We start from the raw sequence: 22248 nt of genomic DNA on the forward strand, positions 1-22248 counted from the left end.
TTTTAATTTTCACTTACCCTTGTGGTAGCTTTATTTCCTATTTCAGTATTTTCAGCAAAATTGTTCAGTAGAAGTTTGTATTTGTGGTTGAGAGAACTGCTTTCCAGATAATGTAAATCTGTATATATTTTGGTTTGTACAGCACTGTTTTTAGCTGGTAAAATGTCTCCATTTATGTAAACACAGGCTATCATTATGTACAATTTAGATTTTTACATGCACCGTTCTGCTATTTATCATAAGCAGCCCAATATATTGAACTACTGTTGTATATATGACATACACAGATTGGCATGCTCAGATTAACAAATCTCTAATTCAGCATATTCACTAAAACCACAAGGGATGTTCACCATGCCCTTCTGCATCTTGAGTGGCAGAAAGTACTTTGCTGCCAGATTAAGATGCATATTAAATTTACTTTTCAGATTTTTTACATATTAAAATAAACGTAACTACAAGCAGATAAAACAGCATAATAATGATTTAGCTCAATTTTCTGGACAGCTAACAGTACCAACAGTGCAGGTTCAATTCCCATACTGGCTAAGGTTAATCATAAAGACTCGCCTTCTCAATCTTGCCCCTCACCTGAGGTGTGGTGATCCTCAGGTTAAATCACTGCCAGTCAGTGCCTGTGGTTATCTGGGAATATGATTTTCCTTCAATGAAGAAATAAAATTGGAATCATTATCCTCCCTGAATCCTTATTATTTCTTCCTCCAACCCTTCATGTAAATTTGACCCATCCATGACTATTCCCTTGACCATCAGGGCTATCCACATTCCCGTATTTATCCAACCATTGTTATCATCTTGGGTCTTCCTTACTGGCAACCATCAGTCTCAAAAGATCTGGTGTAAGTGTTAGACACCAGATGAAAAGCTCCAAGGTATACTATGAAGTTACCTAGATCCGAACTACTTTTGATTATTGGCATTAGTGCGAGCACAATGTGATTTCATTGATCTAGGAAGCTTTTATTAAAGCAACACAGTTAAAATATAACAAAAATGATTAATATAACTTTTGACAATTGAAATATTTAAACATGACTAGATATAATTCTTAACTGCCAGTTATTTCCGTTAGTTCCAATTTAAGTACCATCCCCAAAGACACAAGCTCCTCTTTAGAATCAATTGGTAAGAGACAAAGGCTTAAATGAATTCCAAGTCTTCCAGCCTTTTAACCCCCATCTTCTGGCGCTCAAACCGTAGTCTCCGGGGGAAAACCTGTTTTCATATAGCAGAACTCCAATGAAAAACCTCTTCCCTTTTACAGACCTCTAGAGAGAAATACCTCTAGCTGGTCCCCAGACTTCAATTTCTAGAGAGAGAAGGAAAAGAACTACTGCACTTTTCAAATTCAAACTGCAGTTGCCTTTTTTTTCCCCTCTCTGTAAGCCTAGCTCCACACACTCGTGATTTTCTTCTTGTTAATCAACCTAATCAAATCCTACTCAGAAACCCCAGGGAACAACTCTAAGAGTAACAATAATACATTAACCCAGATTAAAACAAACACTCAGTAACTAAGAGCAGTTAATCTTCTGCAATGACAGCATGAGTGCTGCTGGCTGTAAACAATTGGCATTGTAATCAGAGCTGAAGCATAAACACACCCTTCACCAGAAACATGACAAATACATTTCTTAAAGGTACTGTATTGTCACAGTAAATACCAGAGTGCCTCAATTAATTGTTACTTCTGATAGCTGTTCGGAAAGGATTATAGGCCTGAACAGTGCTTGTTAAACTTTGCTTTCTAGATGTAACATGCTTTTTGTCCTTGTAGTGGTGTTTAGTGTGCTGCCTAGAAATAGCATTTTGCTGGCCTGGGTGCATTAGCAAAATACTGTGGATGTTGAAAATTTGATCTGGTATGAATGATATATGTTTCTCTTTTCCAGAGGGTGCTGAGTCATCAGGATGACACCGCTTTACTGAAAGCCTACATTGCAGAATGGCGGAAATTCTTCACACAATGCGACATCTTGCCCAAACCTTTCTGCCAATTAGAGATAACTTTAATGGGCAAACAGGGCAGTAATAAGAAATCCAATGTAGAGGACAGTATTGTGAGAAAGGTATGCAGCTGTGCATTTAGTAATTACTTGGGTTATTGCAAGGTAGCAGTGTTGTTTCCTAAAACACTCTTTTACTATAGGCAAGCATGGCTTTAATGGGATACAGCTGTATTGTAGCAGCAGAATAATGCATTATGCTCTTTAGGATACAGTTCTCCTGCCCTTGTATGCAACACATTATCTGACTTGCCACAAGCAATGCCACAGAAGACCAGGTAATACGTATTATATATTAAACATTTCTGGAACTGTGTCCATCTGTTACCCTTACAAGTCACACATTTGGAATAGTCTTAAAGAAGTAAAGCAACTGCTTTGTTCAGGGGTTTGACTTAGAATCTGGCATTATCAGGTAACTTGCATACCACTAAATTACTGCGTAAGGTTTACAAGCAGCTGCAATTGGCTGAATTCTCTTAAGGGACATTTTAGCCATGGTCTTAAAGGAACAGAACATGTTGGCAGATAACCATCACAGCTGTGTTCAGGACCCAACTTTGCCCTTGACCAATGCCATGGCAAATCTATTTTTTATACTTGCTAGCTTCAGTTTATTTGATAAATTTTGCCTTCCACTGCCATGAATATTTTAAACCAATGTTTATTTGCATGTCTGTCTAATGTGTAGTTGATAAATACCTGAACAATATAGAACTTTTTTACAGTATTCATTATGCAGTGCAAATGCATACAAGGTTTGACATTTTTTGGGCTTCTGTGTGCATGTTTGGTGCAGTGAATTGTATGCCAACATGTGAAATTTTGATTAATCTATATTCATACTATATTGGCTATTTGCATTGTTATTTCAGTTGGTCCCAAAGTTGTCATTTGGTACAAATCACATTTTATTAAATAAACATTAAGAAAATTCAAGACAGTTCTAGATTTGGAATAGGCTATTTCAATTAAAACTAAATATTTGTCTGAGTATGATTTTATCTACTTTATTTGGGTGTCACTGTTAGCAATATCATTTGAGTCAGAAGATTGTGTTTTCCAAGTCCCATTTGAGAGACTTTTCTAGGTTGAGTTACTGATGGAGTGCTATGCAGCGCTGTCTGCCATTTCGGTGGATGTAAAAAAGAAATTTTTGTGGCACTACTTCGGGGAAAAAGAGCAGAGGAACTTTTAGTGCTCTGATCTATATTTATCTCTCTATTGACATCCCTGAACAGTAACATGCTTAAATAGCACCCTTTACCAAAATGTCTCTAGGTATTTTAAAGGACATTATCAAACAAAATTTTATGTTGACCTTCATAAGGAAGTATTAAAGCAGATGTCCAATATGAAGTTTTAAGGAGTGGTAGGGAGGAAATGCCAGAACTTGTCCCTAGGCAGCATGGCTCCCAATCGTGGTGCAGTGAAAATTGTAGGATGCACGAGGGCCAGATTTGTTGGATTGCAGAAATTGATATAATGTAACGAGGAAGTAAGGATTTTTAAAGGGAAAGTGTTCACTGATGTTAGATTTATTTAATGTATTGCCAGTGAATCTCTCATCCAAGTTGCATGTGAGGTGTCAAGACCATTATACTTATAGCTGAAATTATTTTAGAGGGTGATGTAATAACTAGACTGTATATACATATATAATTGACTTCCCATATAAAAGTTATAAATTCTGTCCTTGTTTATATGTTGCTTTGTTTCATACTGGTTGGCCTTTTATAGGATCTTTGCACTTTCTCCAGTACTCAATATTCTTTTTGTAGTATAGGCACTAAAACTGCCATGTATTCCAGGTATAGTTTAACCAAAGTTCTTGACAAGTGTCAAGAAACCAAGGTAGTTTTATGTAATATTTATTTGTATGTGTGGGTATTAGAAACATTGGAAATCTTTAAGTTTAATGTTGTGTTTCTGCATACGAAAGAGTTAAAACTTTGTTAAAGCTAGCTTTGTTATAGGTGCCTGCATGTCTATGCTTTTGGTCACTTTAAAACTGTGCCTGCATTGTAATTAAAGGTGTATGATGTATAAGAAAACAGGGTTTAAAGAAAGATCAGGCTGTTGCTTAACAACCAGGGGCCACCCTTGAGTAGAAAGAACTTTTGAGTTTAGTTTTTAAGCTGGACCTAGAAGAAACTGGATAGGACAAAGGAGCTGCAGGGAGCAGACATCCCAGAAGTCCAGGAACCAAGGACTTCAGGCAAAAATGTATGTCTCAGGAAGACAGTTTAAATCAAGGAATGTAGAATGAGGAGTTGAACAAAGTTCTGTTGTTTTGAAGTTGAAACAAAAGCAGAGAAAATGTGCAGAATTAAAGACAGCTGCCAGAACCAGATTTAAAGCTAAATGTCCAAGGTACATCAAAATTTTGGTGACATCTTAATACAACCCGTGAAACAATAGTGGTTTGTTGGCATGGCTGGGCACCTGCGAGATAAAGTTGAAGCTTAAAAACAGTTGGTAATCCAAACCAGAGGAATACTGAAAGGAAAGGGTGAAATCCTGGAATTGGATCCTTCATGAAGATATGAGAGAAAGTCTTTAGGAGAAGATTCCACGACGTGTTTTTCTGAGTGGAGTTTGCAAACTCTCAGGCTAAAGTTGAATTCCAATGAGACCAGTTGGTTCAGTGTGACAAGCATCTTGAGGAATTTGATGAGAAATCCACATTTGGCACTTGGTTTCAAAGTGTGGTGTGTCTGACCACAGTTGGTCTGTTGGCTTACAAGGATTGCAAGCAGTTACCGAGAACATTACAGGATATATTTTGTAACTTGGTACCCTTGAAAATCTATGTGTATCTGTGAAGATTTAGGAGGGGTGAAGGAGTATGGTATTATAATCAATATTTTCATGTTTAATAAATGTTTATTCTTTTGTTAATAGTTAATTGGCAGCCTTGTGACTCTGTTCATCCACGACTCTGAGCAAAAGTATAAAAAGTACACTCTGAGCCAGAGTTCCATTCTGGGACCTAATTGTCCATTTGTATCATCAGTTCATATCATAACACAAATTTAACACACCTTCCCTGCTTTTCAATTCTGTTCTAGAAATTAGTCCCTGTGCTTGGTTTGTACTTTGTGACATAGTTAACTTGTATTGTTGTTTTTGATGTGCACCCATTTAGATTCATTTTCCAAGGAATAGATGGTCTCTGTAATTTATCGACTAAATGCACCATTTACATTTATCAATATTAAAATTATTTTGCCATTTATTTCTTCAAATTTATTAATTTTTTGCAATGTTCTTCAGTATTATACTCCCAGTTTGATATTATCAACCAATTTTGAAATTATTTGTCCAATTCCAAAGTCCAAATCATTATGCAGGTGTTGAGCAGCAGTGACCCCAGCACTGATTCCTAAACACCACTTTTCACAGTCTGCTAGTCTTGGTATCTACTTTTAACCCTGACTGCTTTGTAGCAAATTTGCAATCTATTCTGTATCAACTATGGTTTACTTGCAAGCATTTTTGTCTTAAGTCACAAAGATCTACGTTCTAGTCCTACTCCAGGACTTGAACACAGAAGTCAAGGCTGACAATGTAGTACACTGTCAGAGGTGCTGTTCTTTAGATTATACATTAAATTGAGGTACCTACTTAGTTGGATGCAAAGATCCCATTGCAGTCTTTTGAAGAAGAACAGGGGAGGTATCCCCAGTGTTGTAGCCAATAGTTATTCCTCAATCAGTATCACTGAAAGAGATTTCTTGGCATTATCACATTACTGTTTATGGGTGTTTGCTGCCTGTGAATAGGCTGCTGTGTTTTCTACACTGCAATAGTGACTAGACTTTTTAAGTACTTAATTCAGTGAAAGGAGTGAAGTGAAAATGGTGACATTCTGGAGGCAGGCCAGCCTGAGTTACATTCAGTGTTCTCGAATTTGTGCACAAACGGTTAGGACTGCCCTGAAACCCCAGTACCAAGCAGAAGCCAAGAAAGTAGCAGATGTAAATGTCAGTCAGTGAGCTGGAAAGGTTATGTGACCTGAGCTTTTGAATACAAGAACTCTGACCAATCATCCCGAAAGATGGGATTGTGAATCCATTTGAAGACTGTCTTCAGAACTAATCAAATGCTAATTAAAAATATAAATCGTATTTGTAAATAAAGTGCTTTAAAATGTCCAATGTTTGTAAAAAATGCTATATAAATACAAATGTTTGTCTGTCTTCATTTTGTTCTCCGATCCCGTGTAATCTAGGCATGAATCTGTTACCCAGTAAGTTATCAAAGGCCTTTTAAAAATCCAAGATTATTGTGGTATTATTACATGTCTAGCTGGCATTCTTAATGGCTGGGTGACAGAATTGCTAGGTGGATAAAATTCAGTAGACAAGCAAGGAACAGCAAGGAAATAATTCTGAATACGCTCTGAACATTCACATTCTAATTTTGCACTGATTTATCACAATGGACTTGGCTCAGAGGCACAATATCAGAGATTGTACATTCATGTGTGATCTGCTAGTGTCTGGTGGAACTCTATGCTCAGCCTGAGCCAGTTTACTGAAACAGTTAAGGTTACCTTTAGTTAGTGTTATAAGACTGATCCTTACAATGTTAGCTTTCTAGTTGGAGCGCTGTTTTGATTTATATATAAATAGTTAAATGACTGCCTTTTAAAATTTGTTTTATCATTGAACACTGCTTTTTAGTTTTGTCGATTGTATTTGATTATGCAAATTGATCAGCATTTTTAATATATAATAATGTGAATATTATAGAACTGGAAAAATATTCTTCACAGCAGACTGAGTTTTAATTCTTTCAGCTTATGCTTGACACTTGGAATGAGTCAATCTTCTCGAATATTAAGAATCGTCTGCAAGATAGTGCCATGAAGTTAGTTCATGCTGAAAGACTAGGAGAAGCTTTTGACTCGCAGTTGGTCATTGGAGTTCGAGAATCATATGGTAAGACTTTATTGTAATAAAGTATTTCTCCTGGATTAAGTGATCTTTTGAAATAAAGAACTGTCTGAAATTGGCAAGATGATCAGTATAAGAGCCTGAACGTTGGCTAGCTCCTAAGTTATAGAGTTTTGTATGTTAGTTGCTTATGAGTTCTTTAAGAAAAACTCAGTCATTTCGATTTAAAAGCATACATCATGCTTATGTGGTCTTCTAATTATTGCAATTATTTTCTCCAAATGTTACATAGTTATGCCATAGAACTTTTAAACACTGTTCAAAAAGAATTGGCAGTTGGAGCAGACTTATGTAAGCAATTAAGTGCATGCACAGTGAGCAGAACTGGGGGTCTCAGGCAATGATCAGTTCAGGGAATCTTGACTGTAGTCACAAATTGAGACCTGCCTTCCCCTGCAAGTCGCAAACGTGCATGGCGAAGCAAAAAAAAGTCCATCAAAGTTGTATATTTGATATATGCTTTTATTATGGCAGATTTTGTTTTTACTTTAACTTACTAGTGTAAATGTTATTTTAAAATACTCTGCAGAATGTTTCTTTACAGGGTTCTTCTCTTTAATTGCAGTAAACCTGTGTTCTAATCCAGAAGACAAGCTTCAAATTTATCGTGATAATTTTGAAAAGGCTTATTTAGATTCAACCGAGAGGTTCTATAGGACACAGGCCCCTTCTTACTTGCAACAAAATGGTGTTCAAAATTACATGAAATATGTAAGTTAAATGCTATGTATGAAATACCATTTATTTCTGAATACAGTAATGGCATCATTTGATAAAGTAAATTCTTCAAAAAACAGCGTGCCAGTTTTAATATAAAGGGATTGATTTCATTTTGGGTGTTAGAATTAGCCCACCGTTTAACTTCCATGCGCATAAAGTAGAGGAAGGGGCAGTCATGCAGGATTTCCCCCCTCCTTACTATTATTCAGTAAAACCTGTTGTAAAGATGTATATTTTAGAACATTAGAAAAGGGAGCAGAAGGAGGCCATTCCCCATGAGCCGGCTCTCCCATTCAGTAAGATCATGGTGAATCTATTGAGTTTCACACACACTCACCTGCCCCAAATAACCTTATGTTCTCATTTGGCAAGGGAATCATTGCCTTAAAAATATTTGATGACCCCACTTCGACTGCCGCCTTAGGCAGTGTTCCAAAGTTGTACAACCCTCAGACAAGTTCTCCTCATCTCTGTCCTAAAAGGGCAGCCCCTAATTTTAAAACAATGCCCCCTAGTTCTGGATTCACCCAAAAGAGAAAACACACTTTCCACATCCACCTTGTGTCAAGACCATTCAAAATCTTGTCTACTTCAATCCAGTCATCCCTCACTCTGCTAACTCCAGTGGAAATAATCCCAGCCTGTCTAATTTAGCCTCATTAGGCAACCCACTCATTCTTCTATCAATCTAATAGTTCCTCTGTACTGCCTCCAGTTCATTTATGTTCTTCTTTAAATGAGACCAAAACTGCATGCATTATTTGAGATAAGGTTTCACCAATATCCTCATAACAGCTTTCCTTTCATGTTCAGTTCCCCACTTAATAAAGAATAACATTTCATTAGCCTTCTTGATTACATGCTGTACCTACATACTAGCTTTTTGAACTCATGCACGAGAACATTTCTGCACCTTGGAATTCTGCAGTTGTTCTCTATTTAAGTAATACTTTTTTATTCTTACCAAAGTGAAAGACTTCACATTTTTCCACATTATAGTTCACCTACCAGAATTTTGCACACTCACTTATCCTTTCTATATCGTCTGCAAACTCCTTGTGTCTTCACAACATACTTTCCTATCTATTTTTGTGTTATCTGCAAATTTAGCTACTGTGCCTTCGCTCCCTTCATCTAAGTCATTTGTATAAATTGTGAAAAGTTGGATATTGGTTTTCCAGGGGTCATATTAGGCACTTTATATAGAGATTTGCACATAAATGTCACTGAAGTGAGATATTTGAAAATTAATGAAATTGTACCCTCAACTGGAATCAAAAAGGCCAAATAGGAAGGGAGAAGAAAATAAAATTGAGCTATATTAAACAAAATAAAATTGAGCTATATTAAACACAAGTCAAATCTCTTTTAAAGGCAGATGCTAAATTAAAAGAGGAAGAGAAGAGGGCACTTCGATATTTAGAAACCAGACGAGAATGCAACTCAGTTCAGGCTGTGAGTATTTCTCTTGAAGTTACAAATTATGTATTTTAATGGTTTTTCCGGATTGTTCTGCTTTTTCTTCCTCTGCATTTTGAGAGCTTGTTCTGATGTACACAGTTTGTGCCCCATCAAGTTGCTCTCTAGGTTTCTGGAATGGACTGATTACCATTATTCTAGAGGTGAGGTGAGAATTACTGCTTTTGGCATCAAAGTAGCATTTAATTGATTATGGCATCAGGAGCCCTAGCAAAACTAGAGTCAGTAGAAAGGTTAAAGTCATAACTAGCACAAAGGAATTTGGTTGTGATTGGACGTCAATCATCTCAGTTCCAAGACAACACTGCAGAAATTCCTCATGGTAGTTCCCTAGGCCAACCATCTTCATCTACTTCATCAGTGACCTTCCATCACAAAGTCAGAAGTGGAGATGTTTGCCAATGACTCCACAATGTTCAGCACCATTTGCAATTCCTCGGATACTGAAGCTGTCCATGTCCAAATGCAGCAAGAGCTGGACACTATCCTATCTTGAGCTAATGTGTGGCAATTGGCATATGCACCATGCAAGTGCCAGGCAATAGCCATATCCAACAAAAGAGAATCTCACTATTGCCCCTGAATGTTCATTGTCCTTGCCATTGGGGAATTCAGCAATGTCAGCATTCTGGGGGTTAACATTGACCAGAAACTGAACTCTGCAAGCCATTTATAATTCTCTGCCTATTAGAGCAGGTCAGAGGCTAGAAATCCCGCAGTCAGTAACTCACCACCTGATTCCTCAAAACCAGTCCATCAGGAGTTTGATGGAATATTTTCCACTTGGCTTTGAGTACAGCTTCAACAACACCAAAGAAGCTGAACGCCATCCAGAACAAAACCTGCTTGATTGGCATCTTAACCACAACTGTTCATTCCCTCCACCATTGACACATATTGGCAGCAAGGTATAAAATCTGTAGGATACACTGTAGAAACTTACCAAGGCTCCTGAGACAGCACCTTTCAAACATATGACCACGACTGCTAGAGATCAGTTGAGAAATTCCAAGGTACACCATGAAGTTAACCTAGGCTCCCAACTGTTTTTGATTTTGGCATTAGTGAGCACACCGCAGGTATAATTATATTGACCCACTAGAAAGCTTTTAATAAAACACATTTTATGTAATAATAGTTTAACAATAACAAATAGTGTAATTTTTATGAATTGAAATACTTAAACATAACATACAATTCTTAACTGCCAGTCCATCTCTATTAGTTCCAATTTAAGCATTATTCCTCAAAGATTTAACTCCCTCTTCAGAATCAGCAAGCAAAAACACAGGCTCATGTAGATTGCCAGTCCTTAAGTCTTTTAACACCCCTCAGAAGGGATACTTATTTTCTAGCAGGACCCAGACTTGAACCTCCAGAAAGAGTGAGTTGCTGCTCTTTTCAAATCCAAAGAGATAACTGCCTGCTTTTTTTCTCCCCTGTAAGCCTAGCTCCTCCCATTTGCTCAGGTCATGCTCTTGTCAATCAACCTAATTAAACCCTATTCTGAAATCCCAGGGGACAACCCAACAAGTATTAAAACTGCGTTAATTCAGATGAAAACAAATGCTGCAATAACTAGGAGCGATTATTCCTCTGCACTCTCGGCAGGTGGGCTGCCTGGAGCAGACAAAGCTTTACCATAATCAGAGCTGAAGTTCAAAACGTTCTCTTCACAAGAAACATAACACAAATACATTTCTTAAAGACATAGTGTCATCACACCTGCCCCTTTAGAAAAAGAACCATCAATACACAAAGATGGCTTCATTCTTTCAAATCTCTAGTTTCATGCTATTCATACTCCACTATGTACGTTTTATTAAATCGAAGTATGCAATTATAATAGCAGTACAGTCCATTTCAGTCATTTTCTTCCACCACTGAACATTCCTCCTTTCGTCAAAATCATGATAAATCATTGGCAATGATATTCTCTCCTTTTTTCAATATACTGCTGCTTCCTTTTCAAAAGTCTCCTTCAGTTCTTGATCCTGCTTTGATTCCAAGTCTGAACTCAGTTTCATTGCCATGACTGTAAATTAGTTCTGGTAATGTCCCCAGAGAGCTAGGCAGGATCAAGAGGATCTAACTTTACATGGATGCAAACTAGCACAAACCACTCAGGTTATGCTTTCTAATTTCCTTTGATGTTCAGAGTTCCAAAATGTCAAAACGAAGTATTTTTTCTCTCAGAAGGTTGAGCTGTTCATAGGTTTTGTTAAAGAGGACCTGTCCCTTTGCGTGCTTTTTCAACTCCACGTGTGTTTGAGGCCATCCAGAAGGGTCACTGTCCCTGTCCCCTTTCTTGTTAACTGGCCTTAGTTCCTTTGTCAAGTAGTCCAACTCCACCTTCTGTTGCAAAATGGTACACTCAACATTCTTTCCAGCTTCGCCAATCATATATCTTTTTATTCCAAGGTAGTTTATCAATTCCTTCGTTTATTCTGGAACTACATCATTTCCCATGTATTCCATGGCAAACATATTAAGCAGATTGGCTTCTTTCGTGTCAGAATTTGTTGTAATCATGGTTTCAGCAATCATTGTGGCAGTTAGGCTGTTGTAAAAACCATTATAATTTATTCAAATACTAGCTTTTTTAAGTTTATTTATTAGTCACAAGTAAGGCTTATAATTAACATTGCAATGAAGTTACTGTGAAATTCTCCTAGTTTCCACAGTCTGCACCTGTTCTGGTCAATGCACCTAACCAGCACATTTTTCAGAATGTGGGAGGAAATCAGAGCACCCAGAGGAAGCCCATGCAGGTATGGAGAGAGTGCAAATTCCACACAGTGACCCAAGCCGGGAATTGAACCTGGGTCCCTGGCACTGTGAAGCAGCAGTGCTAAGCACTGCTACCATGTCACCCAGCTGTGAACAGTACCATTTCTCTGGGTATCCATGACTGCAAGCTGTATAAATTAATTATGATGTGGAAATGCCAGAGTTGGACTGGGGTAAACACAATAAGAAGTCTCACAACACCAGGTTAAAGTCCAACAGGTTTATTTGGTAGCAAAAACCACTGGCTTTTGGAGTGCTGCTCCTTCATCAGGTAAGTGGGAATTCTGTTCACAAACAGCATATAAAGACACAAACTCAATTTACAAAATAGTGGTTGGAATGTGAGTCTTTACAGGTAATCAAGTCTTAACAGTACAGACGGTGTGAATCAAGAGAGGGTTAAACACAGGTTAAAGAGATGTGTATTGCTTCCAGCCAAGACAGTTAGTGAGATTTTGCAAGCCCAGGCAAGTCATGGAGGTTACAGATAGCATGACATGAACCCAAGAGCCCAGTTGAGGCCACCCTCGTGTGCGGAACTTGACTGAGTTTCTGCTCAGCGCATCTGCGTTGTGTGTCGTGAAGGCCACCATGGAGAAGACTTACCCAAAGTATGTTTGTGAACAGAACTCCCACTTACCTGATGAAGGAGCAGTGCTCCGAAAGCTAGTGGCTTTTGTTACCAAATAAACCTGTTGGACTTCAACCTGGTGTTGTGAGACTTCTTACTAAATTAATTATCCCAGCAGTTCATTTTGAATGATGGTACAGTTTCATCTCTCAGATTCATTTTACACTGTTATCCTTTATTTTCACCTGCAGTAGTACATAAAAAAATAAGAATTAGGAGCAGGCCATTTGGCCCCTTGAGCCTGCCCTGTCATTCAATAAGATCCTGGCTGATCTTTTTGTGGACTTGGCTCCATTTACCAGCCCGCTCACCATAACCCTTAATTCTTTTTACTGTTCAAAAATCTGTCTATGCTTTAAGAAGAATCAAGGAGGTAGCCTCAACTGTTTCACTGGGCAGGTACTTCCACAGATTCATAACCCTTTGGGTGAAAAGGTTCCTCCTCAATTCAGTCCTAAAGGTAGTTCCCCTTTCTTTTGAGGCTATGTCCCCTAGTCCTAGTCTCACCTACCAATGGAAACAACCTCCCTGCTTCTATCGTATTTATTTCCTTCATAATTTTAAAGTTTCTGTAAGATTTCATTCCCCCCCCCTTCTAAATTCCAGTGAGTATATTCCCAGTCTACTCGGTCTTTCCCATAAGCCAATCCTCCTAAATCTGGAATCAATGTAGTGAATCTCCTCTACACCCTCTCCAGTGCCAGTATATCCTTTCTCAAGTAAGGAGACAAAACTGTACACAGTATTCGAGGTATGGCCTCACCAGCAATTATGCATTTGCAATATAACCTCCCTGTTGTTAAATTCCATCCCTCTAGCAATGAAGGACAAAATTCTGTTTGCCAACATCTGCCAACCAACTTTTTACGATTCATGCCCAAGGACACCCAGATGACTTTGCATAACAGCGTGGTGCAAATTTTTTCCATTTAAATAGTAGCCCATTTTGCTGTTATTCTTACCAAAATGGATGACGTCACATTTACCAACATTGTACTCCATCTGCCATACACTTGCCCACTGAAACTATCTGTATCCCTTTGCAGACTTTCTTAGCACACTTTGCTCTACCATTCATTTCCGTGTCATCTGCAAACTTTGACACACTGTACGTGGTCCCCAAATCCAAATCATCTGTGTAAATTGTAAATAGCTGTGGTCCCAACACTATCACCAACAAGAAAAACATCCATTTACCCCTACTCTTCGCTTTCTGTCAGTTAACCAATCTTCTATCCATGCTAATACATTACCCATAACAACATGCACCTTTTATCTTATGCAACAGTCTTTTGTGTGGCACTTTGTCAAATGACTTCTGGAAATCCAGATACACCACTTTACTGGTTTCCTAATGTCCACCAGGTCTGTCATGTCCTCAAAGAATTCTGGTAAATTAGTTAAACATGACCCGTCTTTCATGAACCCATGCCGTGTCTTCCCAGTGGGACAATTTCTATCCTGATGTCTCACTGTTTCTTCCTTGATAGATTCAAGCATTTTTCCCACTACAGAAGTTAAGCTAACCAGCCTATTTTGCTGTTTTCCAATCTGCCGAAACCACCCTAGAGTTTAGTGGATTTTGGTAAATTACTGCTAGTGCATTTGCTATTTCCCCTGCCATCTCTTTTAGTACTCTGGGATACATTCCATCAGGGCCAGGAGACTTGTCTATGTTTAGCCCCATTAGCTTGCCCAACACTACTACTTTAGTGATTGTTTCTAAGACTTTGCCTACCATAGCCGCCTTGTCGTCAATTTTTGACATTTTTATCTTCCATTGTGAAGACCAACACAATACCTGCTCAATGCCTCAGCCATTTCCTCATTTCCCAATATTAAATCCCCATTCTCATCCTCTAAAGGTCCAATGTTTACCATAGCCACTCTATCATTTTAGATATTTGTAGAAACATTTGCTATCAGCTTTTATATTCTGAGTTAGTTTACTCTCATAATCTATATCTTCTTCATAGCTTTTTCTCGTGGCTTTCTGTTGACCTTTAAAGATTTCCGAATCCTCTAATTTCCCACTAATCTTTGCCACTTCGTATGCATTTTCTTTCGATTTGATACCCTCTTGTTTTCCTAGGTATCTATGGCTGATTATCCCTTTTTCTACAATCCTTCCTTATCACTCATATTCTTTTGCTGAGCACAGTGAAAAATTACTTTGAAAGTCTTCCACTGTTCCTCAATTGTCCTACCAGAAAGTTTTTGCTCCTATTTTACCTTGGCCAGCTTCTCCCTCGTCCATTGTAGTCTCCTTTGTTTAAGCACAAGACATTGTTATTGGATTTTACCTTTTCACACTCCATCTATATTTTAAATTCAACCATACTGTGATCGCTCCTTGTCAGAGCGTCCTTAACTGTGAGATCATTAATTATTCCTGTCTCATTACACAGGATCAGATCTAGGATAGCTTGCTCTCTCGTAGGCTGCATTACATCCTATTTAAGCGAACTATCGCGGATACGTTCTATGAACTCCTCAAGGCTGCCTTGACTGACCTGGTTTGACCAATTGATATGTAGATTAAAATACCCCATGATAATTGCCATACCATTTTTATGTGCACCAGTTATTTCTTTATTTATTGCTTGCTCCATTGTGATGATATTTGTCAGTTTAAAGACTTTTCTCCTTAGTATATCTAATTTCCATCCAAATGGATTCAACCCTTTTCTCCGTGGAACCTATATCATCTCTCTCTACTGCTGTGATATAATCCATAAATATCAGAATTACACCACCTTCCTTGCCTTCCTTTTTGACCTTCTGAATAGTCTGATTCACCTGGATATTTAACTCCCAGTTGTGACCATTTTGCAACCATGTCTCTAATGGCCACGAAGTCATACTCATTCATGATGATTTTTGCCATCCACTCATTTATCTTGTTTCAAATGCTATGAGAATTAAGGTAAAGTGCACTTATGCTAGTTTTTTACCTTTTTTTTGAATCCTAACACCTTCATTAATAACATCTCTTGAGATTTTCCTTTTAACATTTTTTCATAGTTTTCCATGTAGTTGAAATCTCCTCTTCACATGCTAACCTGCTGCTTTGCTTCCCATTAACCACTATACTTCCCGTAGTCCCATCCCCTCTCCGCATTTGCTAGTTTAAAGTCTTTGTGACTACCCTATTTATCCTTCCTGCTACAGCATTGGCCCCAGATCAGTTCAGGTGAAGACTGTCCCAAATGTACAGATCCTTCCTGTTCCAATATTGATGCCAATGCCTCATGAAATGGAACTCCCCTTTCCCGCACCATTCCTTTAACCACATGTTTGCTTCCCTATTTTTCTCATCCCTATGCCAATTTGCATGTGGCACTGGGTAGTAATCTAGAAATTATAATCCTTGAGGACCTATTCTTTAATTTACTTCCTAGTGCCTGATAATCCCCAAACAGATCCTTTTTCCTAGTCTTACCCACATTATTTGTCCCAGTGTGGACCACAACAACTGATCCTCCCCCTCCCACTCCAATATCCTATCAAGTCAGTCAGAAATGTCCCTCACCATGGCACCGGGCAGGTAACGTTCCATGCTTACAAAGGATGCTATCAATCCTCTTCATTATAGAATCCCCTACAACTACCACTTGCTTTTTTGCTCCCCCCTTCTTGAATGGCCTCCTCTACCATGATGCAACGGTCGGCTAGCTCATCCTTCCTATAGCCCTTTTTCTCATCCTTACGGCGAACGTGCCTCATACCTGTTGGGCAAAGTCAAGAGCTGAGGTTCCTTTGTTCCTGAATTCAGGATCTCTCTACCTGCCTCACTTGCAGTCACACCCTGCTGTCCCTGTCCACTGATCGAATTAGAGCTACTTAATCTACTGGGTGTGACTGCCTCCTGAAAAAACTCTCCTCCTCCAGGATGTGCTGCAGTGTCTAAAGCTCAGACTCCAGCTCATCAATTCTGAGCTGGAATTCTTCAAACAACCAAAACTTGCTGCAGATACGGTCACTGGAGCTCACAATGGGATCTGCCAGCTCCCATATCATGCGGTTACAGCACATCACCTGCTCAGCCTTCTCTACTTAGTTAATTAATTAATAAGTTTTGCAGTGTTCTTTTTTGAAGTTAGCAGAGATTTCCTGCCAGCCAATCAGGTCACAGCTTTCCTGTGATGTCACTTTATAGGTTTTATCAGTAAGTTTGTTTACATACTCTGTGCTGCTGTTGCTCCACCCTCTGACTGCTCCCTGCACACTAGACCGCGGACCTACATGGTAAGTTAGTTTTTATACTCACTGTGCTATTCTCTCCAGCCCTCCGACTGCTCCCTGCAGACTAATAAAATACTTCTGTTCCTTAATCTCCGTTGTGAGATCACATATGACTACTGATTCATATATCTTTTACTTCTCAAAGATTACAAGCTGTGGTTGACAGGACTGCATTTTATATTTAGTTAATAGCGACAACGTGGAAGCATGTTCTAAGTCAGTCAACTTTTCTTGCAACGGTCTCTGTACCTCTTCACTGTCCTTATTCACATCATTGTCCGGTAATGAGTTCTCCTTTTCCACCTTCATCAGTATAACATTGCACTCACTTGCCTCCATCCATGTCTTCATTATCTGAGTTTGTAAATATTCACCAGCCTTTCATAGTGTTTGATCAAGATTTTTGGCTGCTGCACCTCAGACTATCAAACATCGGCTTCTCTTTCTGAACCGGTGCCAACTTGAGTGGATTAAGCCTATATGAATATTGCTCAATTGGAACAGCATTTTCTACATCTGCCTCATGCACAATTACTTTAGTACTTCCCAGTTTATTCCCACATATCTCTCTATGTGACTGTAATAACTCTCTTAGGTCATTTTCATTTCCCTCTAGAGGGTAACTCAGTAATCTATCCCTATTTCTGATTACTTCCACATTATCTAATCTAATTTGAGGAATGTCAAATTCAGAATTATCTGGATTTGTTTCTTCACTTTGAATTGTAACAACTAACATATCTTGTTTCTGCTTTCCTTTAAAATACCGTTTGAGCATATTCACATGGCACTGAACTTTCCTATTCTCGGGCATTCTTATCAAATAATTCACCTCACTTAAATTTCCTTTTGATAAGGCCCACTAAACCTTGCGTTTAGAGATTCACCTACCAGTGATAGTAATACTAATACTTCATCCCTGCTAGCACAGTGGTTAGCATTGCTGCTTCACAGTTCCAGGGACCTGGGTTCAATTCCTGGCTTGGGTCACTGTCTGTGTGGAGTTTGCACATTCTCCTCGTGTCTGCGTGGGTTTCCTCCAGGTACTCTGGTTTCCTCCCACAGTCCAAAGATGAGGGTTAGGTTGATTGGCTGTGCTAAAGAAAAATTGTCCTTAGTGTCCTGAGATGCGTAGGTTAGAGGGATTAGTGGGTAAATATGTAGGGATATAGGGGTGGGGCCTGGGTGGGATTGTGGTCGGTGCAGACTCGATGGGCCGAAGGGCCTCTTTCTGTACTGTAGGGTTTCTGTGATCTAGCAAAACTATGAATCATTAGTTGTTTTTATCCGTTTCTTTTTTCATCACATGCTGTGCCATTTTTAAATGCTCTCTAGCTAACTAGCCAACCTTAGTTTATCTTTCCCTAAAGTTTGATGCACAGTCCAATAATGTTTTCTCAGACCGCTGACTCACCAATTTCTCCTTAATCAATTTAGGTGGTCCTTTTACATCATGACCAAAAATCAATACAAATGGGCTGAATTCAGTTGATTCATTAGGTGCATCTCTGAGTGTAAAAAGTACAAATGGAATTCTTTTATCCTGATTCTCTGGATTATCATGACTATAGGCCCTCAACATAGCCTTTAAAGTATATTGCTATCGTTCTAGTGTTCCCTGTGAATTTTGGATGATATGCAGTTGATTTAAATTGCCTTACTCCTAAGCTGTCCATAACTTCCCTGAATAAATTTGACATAAAATTTTATCTTTGATCTGCTTGTGTTTCTGTGGGCAGTCTGCATCTAATATAAAAAAAACTTGAGTAAATCCTCTAGTCCTTTTAACTGTAATATTATATAATGGAATGGTCTCCAAAAATCTAGTAAACACATCCATTACAGTTGCCAAATACCAATTTCCACTTTTCGTTTTAGGCGAGGGTCCTACACAATCAATTAGGACCGTCGGAAAAGTTCCTCAAATGCTTGAATTAATATTAAGCCTGCTGGTTTTATTACCACTTGAGGTGTTCCTATTACCTGACGTGTGACATGTATGGCAACATTCAGCTGCATCTTTATGCCGTCCAGGTCAATAAAAATGTTTTTGTATTTTTGCTTGAGCTTTCCTTACTTATAAATGACCTCCTACTGGTGCCTCGTGCTACCGCAACACCACCTTTCTATAACTCCACCAGTCATACAACTTGATGAATTTTTTATCGGCCTGAAAATGTAAAAGTTTCTACTTTCTCATTAAGACATCATTTTTAATGTAATGACACTCCAGTACACGCATAAATTCTTCTATGTATGCCTTCAAATACAACTGCTTTATCTTGACATCTGGATAAAAGCAAATTACTGACGATACTGGAATCTGAAACCAAAAGAGAATGCTGGAAAATCTCAGCAGGTCTGGCAACATCTGTAAGGAGAGAAAAGAGCTAATGTTTCAAGCTGGTGCTCAGCTTTGACATAGGGTCATCTGGACTCGAAACGTCAGTTCTTTTCTCTCCTTACAGATGCTGCCAGACCTGCTGAGATTTTCCAGCATTTTCCCTTTTGGTTTTTAACTTTATTTTGTGATTTTTCTCCTCCTGTCTCAACTTGTGGTTTTGTGATTGTTACCACGCAGTCAGGAAATATCCCAGGGTATGCTTCCTATAACAACTCGGTCACTTGATTTTCCACTGACTTTCAAACTACAGTAGGCATTACTCCCACTTGTAATCCAGCTATATCATTACCTGTGGTAACTGTATGTTAAAGGTGATATTTAAATATAAGTTGTTTTCCACCCTTGTTGTTTCCCCTGGTATTTACTCCTAAGTGTAAGGGGTTCAGATTCAAGTATATTTGGCCTACAGCTGGTTTAGCTATTCATGAAGACAAGACTGGAACTGCATTCTTCTCCCTTTCAGTTCCTCCATTCCTATGCATCATGTGCAAGCAAGTATAACGTTTGAACAAAACCAATAAATCTGTAGAATTGTTCTTCCAATTTAACTTCTAAGTCCAAAATCATTCAGAAGAAAACCTTATTATTGTCTGCTTGGGAGATACGAAAAATTAGGCATTTAGTCTTGTAAAAATGCACTGGCATTTGGTTTAATATTGAATACTTTTGATTGTTACATTGATGGGTTGAAATCATTCAAATAATAAGTTAAACTATCATTTCACAAGAGAATCTGGATTGAATATTTGTGCAAATTGATGCAAGAGGGATTTCTATCCTCATTTGGAAGTATGATTTCCTTACTTATTCAATCAAACAGAAGGAATTTATACTTGGAATGTTTTGGCTCTTTAAATCTCTAACTTTAAGTGGATGTATGAATTTTGCAGTGATTAGATAAAGAATGTAATGACAACTCAAAATAATCCAACAGGGTTATCGTACGTGTGCAAAAATCTCTGAAAAATTTAGTCCTGACTCTAGTGAAAAATGTTGAAAAGAACTGTTAATTACAAGAGTTTCATTTCAGCTCATGGAGTGCTGTGTGAATGCCCTGGTGACTTCATTTAAGGAGACAATTCTAGCTGAATGCCCAGGCATGATCAAACGTAATGAGACAGATAGTGAGTAAAATTATAATTGTTTATATTACTGAATGAAGATTGTTTATGTTAATAAGATTGAGCGCTACAAATTATTATTGATGACTGTTCTGACAATCAAAGTATTTGTTTTCCTGTAGCAGGATAGGAGCTATAAAAGGTAATTGCTGCTTTACAGATCAGCCAAAAATGTAAAATTTCTATTCAATTAAAATTGCAACAATACGCATCATATTTTGCTTGAGCTACGGCTTGATTTTACATTTACAGTTGTACACAGCCCAACTTTGCTTTGTTCTTAAAATGGAGTTCCCAATGCAAAGCTTGTATATCCATACTGCAGCCTGCTTCGTGGTCAGATAGTTTGACGAAAGATTCACAATTTGGTTGAGCCTATTTTGCATTTTGTTGCTTTGACTGGGTTTTAACTTGCTTCTCAAACTGGCTAACTAGTTATCTTTTTGGGTCAGAGCTTGCTAATGTTTATTCTTGGATTTCTGAGTCCGGATCCTCTAGGCAAATTAAGTCCACAATCTGCTAAAATATAATAGTTTTTCTAAATTAGAATGAAATATTATGATCCATTTTGGAACTTCAGCTGTCCAAATCTGAGGCTCAATAAGTTATGAAGGAAGAGTCTTCATTAAGACTGCCAAACAATAGTTTTTTTCTTCCAATTCTGACCAAGTCAAAAATGAATCAGTTATATCCGGGCAAATGTGACACAATGCATTTTGGAAGGTCTAATACAAATGGAGAAAAATACAATAAATGGCAGAATCCTTCAGACTATTGATAAGCAGAGGGATTGGGTATACAGGTACACAACTTACTGAAAGTGGCAATGCAGGTGGAGAATGTAGTCAAGAAGGCATATGGCATGCTTACCTTCATCGGGCGGGGCACTAAGTTTAAAAATTGGCAAGTCATGTTGCATCTTTATAGAACTTTAGTTAGGCCACATTTGCAATATAGTGTTCAATTCTGGTCACCATACTACCAGAAGGATGTGGAGGCTTTGGAGAGGGTACAGAAAAGATTTACCAGGATGTTGCCTGGTATGGAGGGCATTAGCAATGAGGAAAAGTTAAAGAAACTTGGTTTGTTCTCACTGGAACGATGGAGATTGAGGGGCAACCTGTTAAAAGTCTACAAGATTATGAGGGGCATGGACAAAGTGGATAGTCAGAAGCTTTTCCCCAGGGTGGAAGAGTCAATTACTCGGGGACATACATTTAAGATGTGAGAGGCAAAGTTTAAAGGAGATGTACGAGGCAAGTTTTGTTTTATACACGAGGGTGATGGGTGCCTGGAACTTGCTGCTGGGGGAGATAGTGGGAGCAAATACGATAGTGACTTTTAAGGGACATCTTGACAAATACATAAGAACATAAGAAATAGGAGCAGGAGTAGGCCATCTGGCCCTTCGAGCCTGCCCCGCCATTCAATAAGATCATGGCCGATCTGTCGTGGCTCAGTTCCACATTCCCGCCCTCTCCCCATAACCCTTAATCCCCTCTCTTATCAAAAACCCATCAACCCGCGTCTTAAAAATATTTAGCGAGGTAGCCTCCACCACTTCAACGGGCAGAGAATTCCAGAGATTCACCACCCTTTGAGTGAAGAAGTTCTTCCTCAACTCCATTCTAAATGGTGGGAATAGAGGGATATGTTCCCTGGAGGGTAGAGGGTTTAATTCAGTCAGGTAGCATGGTCGGTGCAGGCTTGGACAGCCGAAGGGCCTGTTCCTGTGCTGTAATTTTTTGTTCTTTTATCTTCCATATCCAACAGTGTCCAAATGCCACAAGTATAGAAAACTCACCATTCCTTTACTGAAGAAAATGTCCATCCTTTCAGTTGTGACCATGCACCTGGCCTTTGTGCATAT

General features: G+C 38.6%; 1 protein-coding gene across 1 annotated transcript in view; it reads left to right on the forward strand.

Annotated features, from left to right (window-relative positions):
• Positions 1 to 22248, forward strand: part of LOC145349025 (cullin-5) — an 87931-nt gene that overhangs the window by 33558 nt on the left and 32125 nt on the right. The window contains exons 4-8 of the mRNA XM_080197255.1: positions 1914 to 2090; positions 6832 to 6973; positions 7554 to 7699; positions 9083 to 9163; positions 20288 to 20381. Of these exons, the coding sequence (XP_080053381.1) occupies positions 1914 to 2090; positions 6832 to 6973; positions 7554 to 7699; positions 9083 to 9163; positions 20288 to 20381 (640 nt within the window). The remainder of the gene's footprint in view (positions 1 to 1913; positions 2091 to 6831; positions 6974 to 7553; positions 7700 to 9082; positions 9164 to 20287; positions 20382 to 22248) is intronic.

The sequence above is a fragment of the Carcharhinus amblyrhynchos genome, chromosome 10, assembly GCF_965287045.1.
Source record: "Carcharhinus amblyrhynchos chromosome 10, sCarAmb.v2.hapA, whole genome shotgun sequence".
NCBI classification, from domain to species: Eukaryota; Metazoa; Chordata; class Chondrichthyes; order Carcharhiniformes; family Carcharhinidae; genus Carcharhinus; species Carcharhinus amblyrhynchos.